The sequence below is a fragment of the Accipiter gentilis genome, chromosome 12 (genome assembly GCF_929443795.1).
Source record: "Accipiter gentilis chromosome 12, bAccGen1.1, whole genome shotgun sequence".
Classification (NCBI taxonomy): domain Eukaryota; kingdom Metazoa; phylum Chordata; class Aves; order Accipitriformes; family Accipitridae; genus Astur; species Astur gentilis.
In genome coordinates, this window is record NC_064891.1 from 33,130,404 (window position 1) to 33,149,689 (window position 19,286).

General features: G+C 40.8%; 1 protein-coding gene across 3 annotated transcripts in view; it reads left to right on the forward strand.

Moving 5' to 3' along the window:
• Positions 1–14,935, forward strand: part of DKK2 (dickkopf WNT signaling pathway inhibitor 2) — a 136,762-nt gene extending 121,827 nt beyond the window's left edge. For all 3 annotated transcript variants that reach the window (XM_049815471.1, XM_049815470.1, XM_049815469.1), the window contains 3 exons: positions 11,118–11,268; positions 11,922–12,071; positions 12,604–14,935. In XM_049815471.1, coding sequence (XP_049671428.1) covers positions 11,118–11,268; positions 11,922–12,071; positions 12,604–12,854 — 552 coding nt within the window. In that variant the 3' untranslated portion in view covers positions 12,855–14,935. The remainder of the gene's footprint in view (positions 1–11,117; positions 11,269–11,921; positions 12,072–12,603) is intronic.
• The last annotated feature ends 4,351 nt before the right edge of the window (positions 14,936–19,286 follow it).

The following is a 19,286-nucleotide window of genomic DNA, read 5'->3' on the forward strand; positions in this document are numbered from 1 at the left end:
CTGTTTTGGCTTGATTCAGAAATTGTGTAGGATTGTTCCTATTTCTTTGGATGGGGTTTGGTGTGTTTGGGTTGGTGGTTTGTTTTTTTTTGTTTTGTTACCTTTATCATGAAACGACTGTCCCCTGTGGGGAGTGGACCTGAGTCTGGATCCCACCCCACCCCCTCCCCCTCTCTTTTTTTCTCTCTTTTCTATGACATTAGGTATTTTTTCTATGAATTAGTTAATTATTTAGATCCTGTTGTTCTGTCTCTTCTGTGTTATGGTCCCTAGCACTGAAAAAAAGTCTTGCTTGAAAGTGGAAAGGGGCCCATAAGATCGAGAAGAGGGTGTAGTCGGAGTACAACGTCTGGAATGAAAGATGGTCCCTTAGTGGCTATTGCAGACTGAAACTAAGAGCAGTCCCTACTAACTCAGGGGCTGCAGACATAAATGTAGTCTGAAGCCACCCTGTTCTTGCCTCCTGGACTGCATGTGCTCAACTCTCTCTTCTGAGAATTGGGGCCTGGGTTTGTTTGAATTAATAGTGAAGTCATTACACTATGTAAATATGTTAGTGTTCATCTGGTTTTACTCACAAGTTATTCTTGCCTTGCTGTGTTGTTCCTGTTTTCTTGTTTGTGCAAAATTAACTAGGAGCATTTTAAAAGAAAAGGGAAAAAAGGGTAAATAGTGTTGAAACCTTGATTGCTATGTTACTTACCACAGGCTGAAGTTCGGTAGGCAGCTCTAACTCAATTGTATAAGAGTTCAATGATTTTTTTTTAATGATGCTGTTAGGGGTCCTTTCCTTTTCTGCCATCTTTGGCCTCCTTTGAGTAAAGTGTGATAATTTGCCTTAATAGCCTAGCATTATAATTTTTCCTTTTATTCTTACTGAAGAGTCAGCTGAACAGCAACACAAATCTAGCCATTTCACAGAGGTTGCCTGTGCCCTCAGGGGGCTCTGACCAAACCCTTTCCCAGATCTGCTCTTTTGCAGGTAGTCCCACTGCATGAGCACTGCTGGCTCCTCATACAAGCATAACTGTTCCTAGAACGAGTCAGGATGAGAAGCTGTGCTCTCATATTGTAATTCTTCCTGTTGTTATGAAGGGAAAAGCCCCAAGTTGCATTACTGATTCATCCTGTTTCTGAGTCTCTCTCATGCAGACTGAATGTAAGAACAGAAGTGTGACCTCCCCCCCACCCCTCGGGTCCTTAAAACTCATGAATTTCTGTGGCCGTGTCTCTGAATTCTCTGTGGTGCATAAGACTGGAGAGTGAGAGCTGGTGCAGGTGCCACGGCATTGTTTGTTCTGATATTAAAGCTGGGCTGACTGATTTTTGATGTCTGATTTCAATTCTCTGTAAGTGCTTTGGAGTTCAAAGGACTTGGTCTCTCTCAGTTTCCCTCACAATGGAGCAGTCACAGCCATCACATTGTAGAGGGGCTCATGTAGAGCAGGAAAAGAGGGAAGGTGTTTTGAATATCAGATGACAATGGTGGTTTCTGATGCATAGAGAAAGAACTGGGGATTGAAAGAGGCGTATGAGCCAGGTGTTTTCCCATAAATGACCATCAGGGAGACAAACAATAATGCTGACATTCGGTAACAATGTTAGATTGCAGTCAGCAGTCTGCTGAGGTGGAGACTGCGGTTCGTCCTTCTCAGACATACAGCATCTGGCTGTGTCTCCAGCTGACACGAACTCGTGTTTTCAGAGCTGTCCTTTTAACTATGAGGGCCAGAGAAACTGCATTTTGAAAACTGGTGTCTTAAATGCTTTGTATTCTGCAATGCAAAGTGTATTCTGCAAGGAATACCTATGAGTCATTTCCAGGGTGAGGACCGCAGATGTGGCACAAATGTTCATAACCTGGATGCATTCTCTCCCCAGATGCTGTAGCAAAGGGAGTTTTTGCACTGGCTTCAATAAGGCAGGGTTCCCCCCCTTGCTGCTTCTAGATTTTGTGAATATTTAAAAGCAAAGGAAGTTTACTTTCCTTAGTAGCTATACTACAGAAGGTAAAGCTGTCATCAAATTTTTCTTGCTGTGAATACATGCTTGCAGAGATGGTTCCCAATAAAAGCTCCACCTTGAAAGTGCGTCACGATTTGGGGATGTTCAGACCTAGGTGTTAGAACAGTAACTTACTGCCAGTTGCCAGCAGTATTATTCTACTCCCAACCGCAATATCTGAGTATCTACCTGTGGTTTAATGCTTGGTGCTTTGTGAGCCCTAGAATCTGCTAGCTGTTTCCATCTGGATAGTATTCTTAGATTAATAAAAATCTCAATACTTCTAGAGTTAATAGATCCAGAGGGAAAACTGTTTTTGGCAACCCACTGTTCATCCATCGCGATAAACATGTTGATCAAAAAGCCAGAAGAATCTCACTCTGGAACAGATGATAAATAGCCAATTAGAGACAAAAGTAAAAAGCAAAACCATCAGAAAAGGGGTGGGGAAAAGGCAGAGATAAAAGGGCAAGAACAGTCTGCTGAAAAGGCTGGACATAGAACAAAGTGCATGTTAACAAACCTTTATTCTTCAAGCAGTCTTTGGTGATGCATTCGAAAATGAGATAAAATCAAGACCTAGAGGCTTCCTGCCACATTGATTTAGTACTACATTGTTGACTTTAAAGATTACCTGACATTGTTTTGATGCTTGTTGTAATGTTGTTGCTGGTAGTTCACTAGACAACAGCAATCACACACATTGAGGCAAAGTCCATAAAATTTGGGGACACACCGACTGTTGCCCAAACTTTTGAACCTTCTTTAATCATGTCTTCTGTAAGATACCATTTCTATGGAGCAGGAAGCCTCCTTCAAAATCAAGCAGTGTAGGAGCCTCATGGTCTCTCCAAATGTTGAGAAGGAAGCACTGCTGTGTAATCCCATGGTCATGATACAAGGTAGGGAGGGAAAACTTGAGCACCTATATATGCACGCTGTGCTTGGGGCAGGAAACACTGTATGCTTCCTTTGAAATGGCAGGATTCAGCAGTGACACCAGTATGGACCTAAGGTTGATAATTTGCCTTAAAGGTGTAATAGAACAGGAAGACCCATAGCTGTGCTGCCTTGGGAACTACAATGTATATGCCGTGCCCTGGTAATAGTTCTATGCTGTTCTGTGGTAGAAACAACATACGTCTGTGCATATTTTGGGCATAGTGTGCTACCCTTTAAGTCATTTGGAAATACAACTCATTTCAGGCTTTACCTAGATGAGGAATTGAAGGTGAACAAAGTTGAATAAACTTGTAAGGTGGACTACTTCAAGCGCCTTAAGCCTTTGCATTTATACTTTCATAACACATGTAAAATGTACTAAATTAAGGCCAATTTAATTCAGATAATAGTATCTACGCAGGAATTCACCTGATCCACTTGCAGTCTTTCAGATTACCCTCTCTATGTGTTCTCCTGAAGCCAAGGCCAGGTTTAAACAGATACTACCTCCTGCCAGTAGGACACAAAATGTAGGTAGTTCTGTAAGCAAGAGTGTTAAATTGCAAGCTGTTGAATAAGAGCTTCTGCTGTAGACCTGAAATGTTTGTTAGAATCCACTACGTGGGCCAGGAGGTCACATAGGGTCACAGTGTGAGTGAGATTTCATACGGGAAAAGTCTTTGGAGGTTTTCTGTCTGCATTAGAAGAGGCACCACTCGCACTGGCTGGCTCTGCAGGCAACAGGACAGTACAGTTCCCGTGTTTATTTTAAGGTGTTAGACTCTCTTTCCTCCAGGTGCAGCTACACACTCCCCCTAAGCACAGCTCCCCACACAACTGCCTACTGCTTGCAGAACGGGAAGTTGTTTTCCATGACATTTTTGTTGGGACAAGGAAAGCCTGAGTCAGAACCCACGTGAGTCCTGCAGCCTTGTCGGTTCAGAGGGATCTCAGTGAGGTTTGGGTTTTGGTTGTTAGGATCTGAGTTTTCTTTGGCTCTAGCAAATCATGAGAACTGGACTACTGCACATTTTAGAAATGTTCTTCCCCCGGTGGTCTAGCAGTGGATTGAGTATTACTTCAAAACATGAATATTTATTGTCTTAATAATGCAAGCTTCTGGGGCCATTAGCCACACAGTTTGAAGGAATGATCTTTGGAGGCTGCAGTATACCTATCCATGATGTGGCACTCTGTGAATCAGACCTCGTGAACAGCAGTGTTGTTTTAAGTTGAAGAGTTAAAAATAAGTTATTGCTAGAAGAAAGTGCCTGTGCTTAATCTAGAGATGGAAGATGGTGCTTTTCTCTCTGGGTCTGGCAGACAAATGGGTCAGAGATGTAGTATTTTAACGAGAAGGAGGTTGGGTGAGAAAAATTGAATCGTTAAACTTGTCATGGCGACTGAACGGAGTAAATCTGTTTCATTGCAATTACTGTGAGTTTTGCTTTGGGGAATGGTCTGTGCCACCACAGTCACTGAGAGTTGAGAGTTTCTGGTGAGATCAGTCTGAGACAGGATCCATGTCTGGAGCTGTCTGAGAGCACAGCGTGATTTCCTCCATGGGATAAATTAGCCATGGCTTTCTGCTTGTGCACAGTGAGATCCCTCGCTATCATCTATGCTTGTGTTGAGCTAAGAATAGAAAAAAGCAACATCAGCAGTGCTGTGGGAAAACTGCATTGCTCCAGATGGCTGCTGATAAACTCGATTCTCATTTGGGATTAAAAACAAAACAGTAGTAAATGACAGTCGTTTCTCATCCACATCTTAATGTACATGTTTGCTTAGCAGCTAGGAGAAAGATAGGCTGAAATTTGTCAGTTAGACATGGATTCGTCTGAATACACTTAAGAAGCTATCAGAAAGTAGTTTAATTGCCTTGCAGGGAAAAAAACCACAAAGAGTTGGGAGTTTGTTTGGTTTGTTTGTTCATTTGTTAAAAAGCTTTGACTTTGCCCCTTATCCCCTCCATTTTGCTTTATCACATTTAGGTGGTTCTGAATAAAGAGTTCTTATTTCATTGTTGCAAAGGTTTGTATCCTGTGAGATTGAATTGGGTCTTCTCCTTGACTTTCACAGGGAGGCTCTTCATTCTATCTCCAGAGAGGCGAGTGGGACAAATCCCATGTGTGATGTATTCATCTGGCTCTACAGGCCACACGTTGTGTGCAACTGTCCCACCAATGTTGATCTGCTGAAAGCCAAAACAAATTTGAGACCCTAACTCAGAATCGGGCCCAACCAAGGAGCCAAACGACTTGCATTCTTTGTAATTAGTCTTGACAGCAGGCTATTTGGTTAAAGCATATGTTTGCATTTCCTAATTTATTGGCATGCTTTTACTTTGGATTAACTAATTCTTCAGAGAGAGAGAGAAAAGCAAAAGCAGACCTGGCACCCCTGTGGCTATTTCATACGTTTGCTCTATGGGGACCGAGTCCTTGCACAGGAAGATAGATCTGTCCTGTCCGAAGCAGGATGGGAAGGAAAGGCTCTCACCATGATTGAGCCAGTCAGTTGCGTCATCGTGCCTGATGGCTGTGGAATATTAAGCAATGTGCGCGATCCCGAGACTAAGGGCAAACAAGATGTATTGTTCATCTCACGTGGAGGGTGGAAACTCTGTACTCTTACCTACAGTTCAGGCCAGTTTTGATTATCTAGTTAGCACACTGGCTGTAGAGAGGTCAGTTTCCACCTCCTTTACAGTCATTATTTTAAAATTTATAAAAGTATACTTAAAAGAAATAGAGAAAACCTTTTTTCCTTAAGTAACAAGTGAGTAATAGATGAGTTGCAGGACCACTTCATTTGTGGTAAGTTGTCTCACAGGCGTGGTGTGAATATAAAAGATGATGTAGATGTGATATAGAAGAGAAGTCTTTTGACAGCAGAAAAAGACATTTCTGCTGGATGTGATAGCATAACCTAGTGGCACAGGTATTTGAATAGGATATTAATAACTAGGGGTTCTGTATGTACAAGACAGTGGGTAGTAGCCTAAATCTGTTTTCTAACACACTGGTACCTAGAAAGCAAGACCGTTCCTGGGATAATGTATATGTCCATTTTCTTGAGCCACTTGTCTCACCTTTGCAATAGCTACTGCCCATGGCCAGGTGAGAGAGAGTGATGAAGGACTGAGGTAGCTCTACCGTGCTCTTACTTTCTGGCTGTGGTTTTTCTCCTGTTCTTCGGCTCAGTCCTCAGTACCATCATGGAATGATCGTATGAGACGGAAGCTGGTGGCTGAGTGTCCAGTACAGTAACTGCAGTGATATTGTCATTTATGTGGTACATGAGACTTTAGTTCTCTTCTTGACTGCTGCTCAGCAGCCACAGTAAAATGGTAATGAATAACCTCCATGCTGTTTCTTCTGCTGGGAGTGGTAGTAGCCATGATCTCCTGCCAGGACTGACTCTGCACTTGGACTTTATGATGTGTTTTAAAAAAAAACCCAGTTAACTGCTTCTGGGGGAGCCACTACTGATATCTGTTCCACCAAATCACTTATCTAGGCACAGCTCCTCTCACCATTGAAGGTGGGTCTGAAGCTAGCAGTGTCTAGGACTGCTTGTGCTGGAGAAGTGATGACACAGCCTAGGTGAAAATGCCAGTGGCTCTTCCTGCCTTTCTCTGACATAGCTAGCACAGCGTGGAGTAACTTCAGCATAAAAACAAATGAGACATCATAATATGAACAAATGAGAGCCTAGTGACTAAGACACTGGCCGGGAGTATTGTCTTCAAATATTTGCTGGAGGCCATGCTGAAATTCAAGCCCCTATCTCCCAAAGCTCAGTAGAGTGTGTCTGCCATCAGTCTACTCACTCACCCTTCAGCACATTACAGCGTCTGTCTTGCTCTCCCCCAGAGTGCTTCTCCATTACGTTTTATAGTGCCGGACAGAGAGATTCAGACTGACTGACTCCATAGCGCAACAGTCCCATCACTTCGTACCGCTCCAGTTTGCGGTGAAACTCTGTGGTTCAGGATAACCATGTAAAATATGTGGGATAGCAAATGAGTCCAGCAAAAATATCAAGAAAACCTCATTGCACCAAGAAAAGGTGCTAAGTTAGATCTCCTCTCCCAAAAGGGGAAGGCAAAGGTAGAGATAAACTTCACTCCTGCATGCTCCTCAAATCAAGGGAATGGCGTTAGCCACTTTAGTCACAAAAGTTAGATAGTTAGTCCCTTCCTCAGCCTCACTGTGAAGTTAATACAAAAGGAAGAGCCTCAGTAGCCTGGAAGGACTTGTTCAACTACAAAACCCCCCAACTTTTCTCCTCTATCACTTGCATAATTTTCCTTGAATATTTCTGTCATGCACTCTTGGCATTTGAATATAAATTCAGGAAGGACAGGAATGGAGATTTTCTCTCTCAAAAAGAAAAGTTTAATATTTACGTGTTGCTATGACCTGGCTGGCAAAGGTTGGTCTTGGTGAACTGATGCAGGGGACATCATGGCACACCACGAGCAGCACCCACTTAAATATGTAACCTGAATCCTCCAACACTGCAAAAAATCCAGTACATCTTTGCTGTACATTTTTGGAAACACATTCAACACTATCTTTTATACAAGGATACAAAAGTAATTGGAATGACTGAAAACATCTAAGCAAGCAATGCTCTTAATCAGCCAACATATTCTGAAAACGCAACTCATTATCACAGGCAAATCTAGTTTATGTCATGCTACGGGTGACTTGGTTGCCTGTAATCTGGGCTAAAAAAATTAAATAAGTTTGTTTAAATGCAGCTTCAGGGAGTGCTACATATTTTATCTCAGTTTCATCTGGTTTCCCATAATATCAAAGCTGTGTTTAGTGGATAGAGATTTACGACCAGAAAATGATACGTATAACTCAAGAATGTGAAGGGATGATGTGCCTTGTAGAATTAGTTATCATTGCTGGGGAAGTAGAGCTGGTTTACAGCTTGCTTTTTGCCTCTCCATCTGGGACTGATCTGTGTCTTTGCGTTGTATATAGGAAATGTTCTCTGCAATTGTCTAAACGTTAAGCCTGTGTTTCAGGCACTCCGGTGTAGGAGATTTTGAAAACCTTAACTCATGCAGAGACAATTGTTAGCATGTATGTTTTTACAAGAACGTTTTCTTTATCCTGTATTTTAAAATATATGTACATATTTATACCTAGATTGGCTCAGCTACTGTCAACAATGGGACAATTATGAACACATTTTCGCTCCTGTTAGCCAAGGCTATGTACACACTACACTGTTTTGTTTTACTTTTGTGTTTTAATACTGAATGCTGCGCAGCAATAGAAATTACTTTGCTGGGAGCAGGAGTTACTCCAATGAATGTCTAGTGACTAGGAGACAGACATAAGGCTACGTAGGCATTTTTGTTTCAAGTTCCCTGTGATTGATAGCTAGGATATCAAATAGATGGTGGTTTTGGAAGAAAGATCAAGGCAATTGATGGCACCAGGCATTTGCAAGAGGGTTTTTAATTTAGCTGGCTGGCAGCTGGTCTTTTGGCATTTTGAATGGACTTGCCAGTTGTTTTCTGAGCTACACGTAACACAATTATTTTTTGATGTGCTGCAGTCATTTGCCTTAGGTAGGCCAACGTTTTGGCTTATTTTTTTCATTTTGAAAGTGTCATCTTTTATTTAGGTTGAGGCTCTAGAGTGGGACTAAAGACTGAGTTACATCACTTTCCTTGGTCATTTTTAATGTCAAAATTGTCTTTTGTTGCTTTTACAGTTCTTAAAGACAGAGCTGAGAGTTGGCAATTAGATGTGTATCTTAAAGTATCTTTTACATGTCATCAGCCTAAGAGCCAAAAGTAAAACAGTCGCTAGATATGGTATGTGAGAGCATTCATTAGCACCATTCAGGATCAGGGAACTCTTTTTTTAAAAGCTATTTGAGGAACCAAAAGAAAACTGCAAGTAGGCTTCTTGCTGACAAGTTGCAGGTGTATACCACATGCCCATATTGGAAAAAAGATGCGGTTACGAAGGTCTTGATGACAGACAAGGGTCTAAAATGCCTTCATCTCCAGGTTTTAGCTAGTCCATCTGTTTTTTATTTGCATTTCCCCCAGCTAGCAGTGTTAGTGTTTTCCAAACTCAGTATAACCATGCACAGGTTTATACAAAATTGCTTTTTTGCATTCTAAGATCCTTAGTTTAGTGATGTCTCATTTAAGTCAGGGAAGCCTTACCTTTATGGTAACTATATCATAAATTGTACATCAGCGTTAATGATTTCTTTCTGAAAAAAAATGAGGGAAAGGATTGATGAGATTGAGGGGAGGGCACTTTGGTTCCGCTTTGCTAGAATAGGTAGAATCCACTTAAGAGTACCAAACAGGTGAGTGCTTGCATTTGTGTCTTATAGCTAGTCCTAGCTAAAAGATCTGGCCTTCTTTGATGTTCATCCTCTTGAGCTCATCCTTGAGAGGATGAACTCAAGAGGAAATGTTTATTCTTAAGGGAGAAAGACTTACACATATGTCAGGTTACTCCAAACAGCTGCACTCTGGAGTCATTCTTCAAAGACACATACTCAGAGGGCAGAAGTAATGGGGCAGAAGCACTTGGGGAATGTCCAGCCAGCACTTTTGGTACTGTAAAGTAAATTTTGACAAAGAAAACAACTAATGAAATCACATGGGCTCCCCCTCCTACTAATGGCACTAGAGAAACTTGCTTGGTGTTATTATCAGATCTTGTTTCCTCTGTGATTCTCAACAGAATGGCACAAAGAGAAACAAGAAGTTATCAATCTAAAAGAATAATTTTCAAAGCCAATTCTCAACAGCCTCCAAGTTTTTCTTCTCTGGGAACAATATAATCAAGCCTTGATTTAAAATATTATTAGAAAAGTAATCAGCCTACATTCAAAATTAGTCAGTTGAGGTTTTTGTTTGTTGTGAATAATTAATTAATTAATTGCAAGAGTAATTTTGAAAACAGTAAAAGCAATACTTTGATTTATTGAAAATGCTGAAGAAAATTTGTAGAGGAAGTGTAAACATCATTTTCCAGGAAGTGCCCAAAATTTATTCTCATCTTTTTATCTAAACAAACTCCTCAAGTATAATTTTGAGGAATGAAAAAAATTTATGATTAATTTAATAGGCAGTAAAATTAGATGCAGACAGGGAACATAGTTGTAGCTGTGTGGGATTCAGCAGAAATGATCCTGGAATGTGGCAGTGTGTCTTGTTATGTCTCCTTAATGCATCGTGTCTTTTCCTTTTGTAGGAACAAACTTTTGTTTCTCTCTCTTTATGGGAGAATACAGTGCTTTCACACCCCTTTTTTTAAAAGTCAGTTTTCCTGTACGATAATGCTGGTTTTGATGAATATAGAGGTATTGTATATGTGTGTCTCTGCTTGCAGGGCATTATATGTGCGAGACCAGATTGTGCTCTATAATATATTCCATGCTGCATACCACAGGGTGTTGTTTAGCAGGTGGCAAGTTTAAGGAGTATACTAAGATCATAAGTGAAGTAAAGGTTATCAAAGTGAAATGCTGATCAGTGATGTTTGTTCACTTCCAAGGACTCCAGCCGGGGTGGGCCAGTGGGGAGTGGTGCAATTGCAAAGGAGTTTGTACCAATATGGTGTAGATGTTCACTGTGAGAACAGTGAACTTACTATATCCATCAATGTGCTTGACAGCTATCAAAAGAAAATGCCTCCTTGGAGTTTAAATTAAAATTTTACCTATTGGAGGGTGTGTTTCAGGATTATTACTGACTGAGGGGAGTTTTATGGCTCTGTTCATTCTTCACTGTGGAGTTTTAAGCTCTTGTCTATGAATTAGAGGCCTGAACCCACAAAAATATGAGTTCTCTTGTGCCGACATATGTTTGAGGCAAGAAAAGATGAAATCACTAGGCAGCTGGTTGTATCTTCCTGATCCTTTAAGCAGATATGTCTTCACCAGCAGTGTGAGCTTAAAGATTGCTATATGGCTGCAGTGAAGCATCCCTCCCCACAACTCCTAGTCCCAGTAAATGGTATCTCAACCGTTGAGTTTCTTTGTTGGGGGTTTCAGTGGTGTGGATTGGTGGGGTTTTTTTGTTTGTTTTTGGTTTTGGGTTTTTTTAATGGGCTGCATATGTGCCTTGTACAAAGGAGTGCTTCATTGTAAACCTTTCTTTTACCCACCAGGCCTATCCTTGTACCAATGATAAGGAATGTGAAGTTGGACGATACTGTCACAGTCCTCATCAAGCAACGTCTGCATGCATGATGTGCCGGAGGAAGAAGAAGCGTTGCCACAGAGATGGCATGTGCTGCCCTGGGAACCGTTGCAACAATGGTATGTCAATCATTTCTTGATTTTCCTCCATAAAATCAGCATTTTGACAGCATCTATTTCTCTGAGTGTTCTCAGGAACAGTATTTTTTTCTGGGTGACTGTTCTTCTTTTGCTAAACAAAGAAAAATTAATTTCCTACTTTATTCCACTCCATTTTCTTTAATAATATTTCTATGTTTAACGCTACTAGACTTTCTTTCCTATTTTGGGGTGGGGAAACCCAAAACTGCTGCTGCTACTGACTGAAATCACAGCACTGCATTCAACGTGGTTTGATTCACTGGAAGACTGCATAGAACCCGTATTTTTAAGGAAGCAAAAAAGATTGAATGAATCCTTGATCTACTCTCACTGGGGGGGTTATAACCATACTGTCTGCATTCCCATACTCTCCTCTGGAGCCTGGACAGACATGTCTACGAGGCACTCTCCAGGTGCTCAGACCATAAAGCCAGAGTGAGAGTGAGACTATCTGGCAGTGAGTGAAGCAGAACTGCCATGAAGTTGGGTGCTGGGGATGAGGGACAGAGGTGTGATTAGAGCTGAGCAGTGCTGAGGCCAAGCCCCAGCACTTTCCTGGTCCTCGTCTGTTTGTGTCTCTCGTCTGCTTTTCCTCTTGTTCAAATCTTTGACCGATTGTCTTTTCCTTGCAGGTATTTGCATACCGGTAACTGAAAGCATCCTTACACCTCACATCCCTGCTCTAGAAGGGCCACGCAACAAGAAGAACGGTCATTATGCTAGCAAGGATTTGGGATGGCAAAACCTAGGGAGGCCACGCTCCAAGCTGTCACACATAAAAGGTAAGATCACATTTGCACTACACTGCTCTGTTCCTTCATGTTATGAATCATGTTATTGCTGTTAAGATACAGCAATACAAAACAGAAGTAGGCAGTAATTTCACAGGGAATGAATGTCTATGGTGAGAATTCCCAGCATGACTCAAAAAGTGATGTAACATCAGTCAACAGTTCCTGTGATTGAAATAGCATCTGCTTTCTTCTCTGTATCAGAGGTGGACTGACAATCCATTTTTCAGTTGTGCAAGACTGCATGTATCCTCCTCTTGTAACAGTCAAGTAATTAAGGACTTGCAATTCTGCTTAGAATCTTGCGGCTGAATTTCTCCTTACTAAGTCCTATGGCAGGTCTCATTAACTACCCCTTTGCACCTTCCTAATTCATCTCTTCCTTTGTGTTTACATCCTTCAAATAGCCACAGATGGAAATATCATCTCTCCTTTTTTTCTGAGCTTCATTTGCATCAGTCTGCACTGAATCTGTACTTTCACATTTTCCCATGAGGTAAAATAGTGTGGTTGCTCTTTTTAGGACATGAAGGCGATCCCTGCCTACGGTCATCAGACTGTATTGAGGGACACTGCTGTGCTCGCCATTTCTGGACCAAAATTTGCAAGCCTGTGTTGCATCAGGGGGAGGTGTGCACCAAACAGCGCAAGAAGGGGTCCCATGGACTGGAGATTTTCCAACGATGTGACTGTGCCAAGGGGCTGTCTTGCAAAGTATGGAAAGATGCAACCTCCTCTTCTAAATCAAGACTTCACGTGTGCCAGAAAATCTGAATGAGGATTGGGAAGATAGTATTAAGTGACTGTGGCTTTATGTATTTAATGCATTACGGCATGGTGGGAAATGAGGACTGCAAATGAAAGCAGAATGGCTAAAGTAACAGTTAGGGTAGGAGTAGAAGTTGCACCAAATGCATTTCTTTTTGAGCTGGTGGTAAACACAAGTGCAGCTGGAGTTCTCCTCCTGTGCAGCTCCTCTGTAAATAACTTCTACAGTTTGTGGGAAATGCTAGTATGCAAACAAGTACAGTGGAAATTAATGTCACTTACCTTGCTGTGTTTGTCCTGTGATGTTTCAGGGGTTCAGTGTTAGGGCTACAGTGAGTTTCCAGCGTGGTAATGACTGCTGAATAAATTGTATACATTGTACTCCTATAGGAAGCAGTGCATGCCAGGAAGATTAATCTGTCAACACATTATTGGCCACATTGCAGGTATGAGAAATGGAAATAAAGTTACTGTGAATGTCCACATGCCCTTGTCATTCAGGGCTGACACTTCAGCAAAGAAAGCACTCCTGCAGGACAAGAGTGCTATGTTTTGCGGCCCCCATGAATGAGGTGAAAACTTGCCATCTCACAATTTCAAGGGAACAGCAGTTTCTCTAAGAGGAGGCATTTAAACAGGGTTTTGTTTCCTATACATAGGTAAATCGAAATGCTTTACGTAGTTCAATGTCATAGTATGGCACTTAATCGCTTGTATTTGCCTCCGTTTACTACTAGTATACATTGGGTTGAACAGATGAAGCAAATACGTGCATGCTGAATCCAGAATTATATACAGGCAGTTGCTAATTAGTCCTAAATATACTTTCCTTGCCTAAGCATACTTGCATTATAGACATTTCCAAATGAAATAGCAGAGTGGTGGAGTGCCTAACATGAAGAGCTATGAAGTTGTTTCACTGTTGCTAACAGGTGATGTAGACATTTGTTAAGGTGTTTAGAGCATACGGCTACAAACTCAAATTCTTACATTTATTGGTAGCAACGGGCTACTGCTGGCACTCTGCAGAAGTATAACAGATTTGTTTCTTAGAGGCAGCAAAGAAAAAGGAGTTGGCTCTTGTGAGCACCCCTTCTGCAGAAAAGGATGTAAGAAGACGGTATGATGGCAAATAACTTGTTAAACATCATGCAATGTCACAGCATATCCAGCCTCCAGCTTGTATTCAGCCTGAACTTGATGTCCTCTCAGTCTGGACTGTTCTGCCAGGAGTGATGGAAGTACATGGACTGTGGAAACAGCTGACAACTCTACATTGTTTGTGTACTGGTTAAAAAAAGGACAGTCTCTATCCTTTGACTTGTCTCCCAGGTCTTTTCAAACTTTTTTTCGTTTTACTTATTTGCAAGTACTCCTTTGTATAGACGGTGGTAAAGAGGCTGATATTTCTTTAAAGAAGTCTGATTCTATAACTGACCTACTGCTAAGTTAAGTTGTAATTACCCATTGATAGTTACCCATTTTCATCTTTTGTAATACAAGGGACTTTTCTGTTTCATCAGTTCTGAACAACGTGGGTAGACGAGCATGTAGTTTAACTTTGAAGACCATGTCACCCATACCTGACACCTTTTTCCACCAGTGGTTGTTTTAAGGCTACAGCTTAGCTATACCACCTGACTCAGACATCCTAATTAGAACACAGAGCTCAGCTACATTGCCTTTATCTTTCATAAGAGTCTAAATAAGAAGAGTATTTCACATGCCTCTTTCCCCTACTGGAGCTAGTTTTTATTGACGTAGAGGGATTGCTCAGAGACAGGGTCTTCTGTTTTTTAATAGTCTCAGAATTTTATCTTGCAGTCCTATCGTTGCAACTCTGCTTATTTCAGAGTTTTTCCAGTGTAACTGAAACAGGAATAAGGCTTAGAAATAACATAATTTCAAGTTATTAAAAAAGTACAGGAACAAATTTTGCAAGTGTTATTTCCAGTGACACAGCACATATGCGGCAGAGGAGCTCTGTTGCTCCCATAGTGACTACATATAAAAGAAAATGATACCCAGCGTCAGCAGGGGTGGTTGCAGAAATGGGCTCTTGGCAATTTTTAGCTCTTCTTATCATTAGCCTACCCCCCCCCCAGCCCCACCCCCCTTTTCCTCTTGCAAAACATAGTTATTTGGGATAATTTATTTACAGGAAATGTTTAATGAGATGTATTTTCTTATAGAGATATTTCTTACACAAAGCTTTGTAGCAGAATATATTGCAGCCTATTGACTTTAATGTAGAAAAATGTATAATAAGATTAAATATATTAAATGTCCTTTCCCATTCCTCCCCAAATATTTTACCCATATTCTTTTCCTTACCTGCTGCCTAAGAAGAGTAGTCCTTTCTGGAAAGATATGCAAATCTGTTGAAAAAAACCACCCATATATTTTAGCTGTACAAGAAAAAACATCTGATTGATTGATTGTACTTGTGTACCAAAGCACTATGTAGGCTGAGTTTTGGAAAAACACATGAAGATTATCTTAAAATCCCCACATGTCATTTTTACAAAACCAGTTTACATAAGTGGCAACTATCTATATGCTTTTTGGGAGACAGTTTACACCTAAGCATTCAATAATAAGTTTTGAAAATAATGTGCCTGGATGCATAATGTTCAGTCAACCAGGTTAAATAGGAAAGGTACCCAGACACATTCCCTGGATAGTGATACATACCAGAGAGACTCACAGTGGGTAAAGCTGGTGTTCAAAATACACGGCATTTTGCTGTAGGTTACAGCATACAAATGCACTGCTGCAAGATCTATAACTAACTGGTAATTGTGAAATGGCCAATAACAGCATTCAGCTCCAATGACATGAAACGACTCATATGACACAACTGAAAACATTACTAAATCCAGCCAAGTTCCGATCCCAGGAAAACCCCTGCAGAGCTCAATACATATTGCAAAATAACGCCTGTGGTTTTATTGAGCAATGGTCTCAATATCCTTACTACTTGTTTCTGGTAACCCTTTGCTCAAACAGATGTATGGCTGGAGGATGGAATGGTCTCCAAGTCACACTAGTGTTTGTACAAAATGAAAAGGTTTTGCTACTGTTATTTGGTGGGTAGGCCTTTGAAAGTTTTAACACACTTAACAGCGACATAATAAAGTTGTGAGCATCTTCAGAGCCCAATGACTTCAGCAGAGCTTGAGGCTGCCAAAGCCTTCAGAGATTTAATCTGGGAACAAAAACAATAGGCACAGGCTGTTCATTGCACACCACAAATACTGAGCAGCTAGCATGCAAGCAGTTTCACAAGACTGAAGTTTCATTGTTTAGAAGCCATTCAGTTAATATTTGGGGGAAATATACATAAATTTGAGAATAAAAGAACAGCTAAATTTGGGATAATGGCTCTCACTCACTGTGTCACTCATCAAGGGAATTAAGAGTGACTTTGGCTCAGCAACATTTCAGAAATCTGCTGTCATGACACAAGTACTGAAGAGAGTATTGCTGAACAATTCAAATACTCTTCCTATTAGCCTAGAATTGCCTCAGCGATGCAACATCTCTTTGGAAATACTTAACTTTCCTAAAAATAACGGGTTTCTACTCTATAACAGTATAAATGTGGGTGCATATCTATTACTGTACTACTTGTCTTATGTTGTTTGCGACCCATAGTATTTATGATTTTAAACGTTTTTTTTAAAGAAAGCAGTTAAAATAGATTTATGCACTTACTTGTATAACAATACTTTCAACAACATATATCCAGCACCTGACACGTAAACCACAATTTACTGGAATTCAAGCCGTCTTCTGCATATTCTTTCCTGCTTGTTGCCTCAACAACAGCAAAAAAACCTTCACCAACCACCACAAACTGTCTTGGGCAGAGGCTGAGAAGAGACATTCCTAAACTGTTCCTTGTCACCAACCCACCACTCCTCTGCTTTCACTTCAAAGCCCTGCATCATCACCCTCAATAGAAAAGTTAAATGCTATCAAAGAAAATTTGTAGTTTTTCATCCCTTCCAGTTTCCTTTCCTACTAGGAAAATAATTTAAAAAAAAAAAGATATCCTGAATGTCAAAACCAGCAGAAACTCATATACAGATACTCTAAGCCAAGGCTTTTAGGAGTCTTGAGATCTATCCTCTAACTTTCCAAAACTTAATTACTAAGAGAGTTATGTAGATAACAAAATCACATTTACAAAAAATAAAGAAACCTAGCTCTTTCTTTGGATTGTCAGTGGAGTGTTCTGAAAATAACTGTCCTCGGGGAAGGGAGATGGCCACAGACAACCCCCTCACCTCCACCCCCCACCCAAAACAACCTCACCCGTAGTCCCTGACAAAGGCAATGCAGGGTTTTTTGGTTTTTTGCACTAGGCACAGTTTCACTCCACACAAAGCCATCATTAATTTTGATTCAAATCACACTAATAATAAAGTTATGCTTTCTTACCTGGCTCACCAGTCTGATGAATAGCATCTTTCTGATGCTGCGTTAGGCAGGAGGGAAGGAACAGAGTTAGTCTAGAGGTCTGTGCTCCCTCATTTAAATCATACCAATTCACTGAGATGAACGGAAACTTTCTGCTCAAGTATCTTATTATCTAATACAGTTTTTAACATGCCCACCGCTACCAAAGAGTGCTTACAGTTCAACACAGACCCTATACCCATTCTTACCTTATGTTTTGCCTACAACTTTATGTGACTGTTGTCAGTTGCTGAAATGTGGCGAATGTCTGCTGCAGCCCCCTCTCTTACCTTACTGCTCTGCCAGCTTTATACGGACCTCCTTAAGGTAGCGGCGCAGGATGTAAGGAAAAAGCAAAGCAAATGGCAGTGGTGGGAATGGGGAGGGTGGACTGGAGAGAGCCAGTCCAGAAGCTTGAAATGGCAGGATAGGGGAAAAATCTGTCTCAAAATTTAATTAGATGCTATCGCAAAACCCGTGAATGTTCATCACACCCCACCCGATTACCAAGAACAGAGGAAGGGCAAACGTGCTCCGTCTGCTCCTGAGCCGCATCCCCACAGCACTGACCCAAAGCAGGGAGGCCTGACTGATCGAGTCATTCTGGTCCCTCAAAACTGAAGTGTCGAGCCTACGTCCCCGTGGCAGTAGCATGCCTCTCACCTTGGTCCTCTGTGTATCCAAATCCCAGTAATTCCAGAGGCTTTAGATTTGTCACCAACCCTCAGACACATCGTTCAGACAACATTGCTATAGCTCGCAGCCTGCCTGTGCCTAGGGATCCCACTGGAAGACTGCGGAGAAGGAAGGAAGAGACAAAAGCAGGAGACGGCTGCTGTGTTGCAGAACTCCAGATGGTCCCAGAGCTATTATTTTGACCACCACTGATGGGACTGACCCTGATGGATATACAGCATTGGATGGAGCTCACTGCAGACTTGTTTATTCTGGCAGCTCCCTGTTTTTTTTGGAATTGCTTATTGTTATAGCATGAGTGTCAATTACTTATTTACCCATGTCTGGTACCAATAAACTCTTTGTTTTTTACAGTACCGGCTTGCAGCTTGATTTAAAAGTGGTCTGCTGCGTGCCAACTTCCTGAAGCAGAGGAAATAATCTTTTACAGGAAATTAACATTTTAAGCACAGGGGGTTTTTTTCTTTTTAGGAAAAAACTATTTAGAAAAGAGGAGGAAAAATACATAATTAATACAAAAAGATTTCCTGACATAATTCTTACTCTTTGAGTCCTTGGCAAAACTCATACTGTAATTCTCCGCTGCTATTATCAAAGTTGCCAAAGAGTAGTCAACAAATCGGAAAAGTATACATGTGTGGCTGCTATGGCATGCACATTCTTGTTCTCTATTCCTTATAAGCTTTTCTTTATTTCTGAGAGTATGTATGTTATTCATCAATATTCACTCAATAGGGTTGCAAACTTTTTTTAAAAATCAACTGTTCATCAAACATCCAATAATTTAGTACAACTGTAAGTGTACTGAAGCTCACAGATATTGTTTCTTTCATTAATGAATGACAGTAATTTTTAATGGAGCCCTCAAGGTACATAGATACATACAAAGTAATGAATGACATGGTTCTGGAAGAAATTTGCCAGCAATTTTGAATGCATTACATTAATGAATCCAATGACCACCCAAAGCTTTAGAAAAACGCACCTCAAAATTATTTGGGCAATGTCTTTGTCTCGCTATCTGAGCAGTTATGGATATTGTAGCAATGCTTTTTTAGAACAATAGATGATAAAAGAAAATCCTCATGTATGTGCTCTCAAAGAACAGTTAACTTTTCTGTTTCAAATAACATTTAAGTCTTCTATTGAGCTAAGTACAGAAGAGGGTGATGCTGCCTTTCCCAATGCAGCATATGGTTAACTGGCAATTTTGTGTTAAGTTTGGGGTATTACCAGATTAAGTTATTAAAACTTAATTACTAGAAAGCTAGTGCTCTT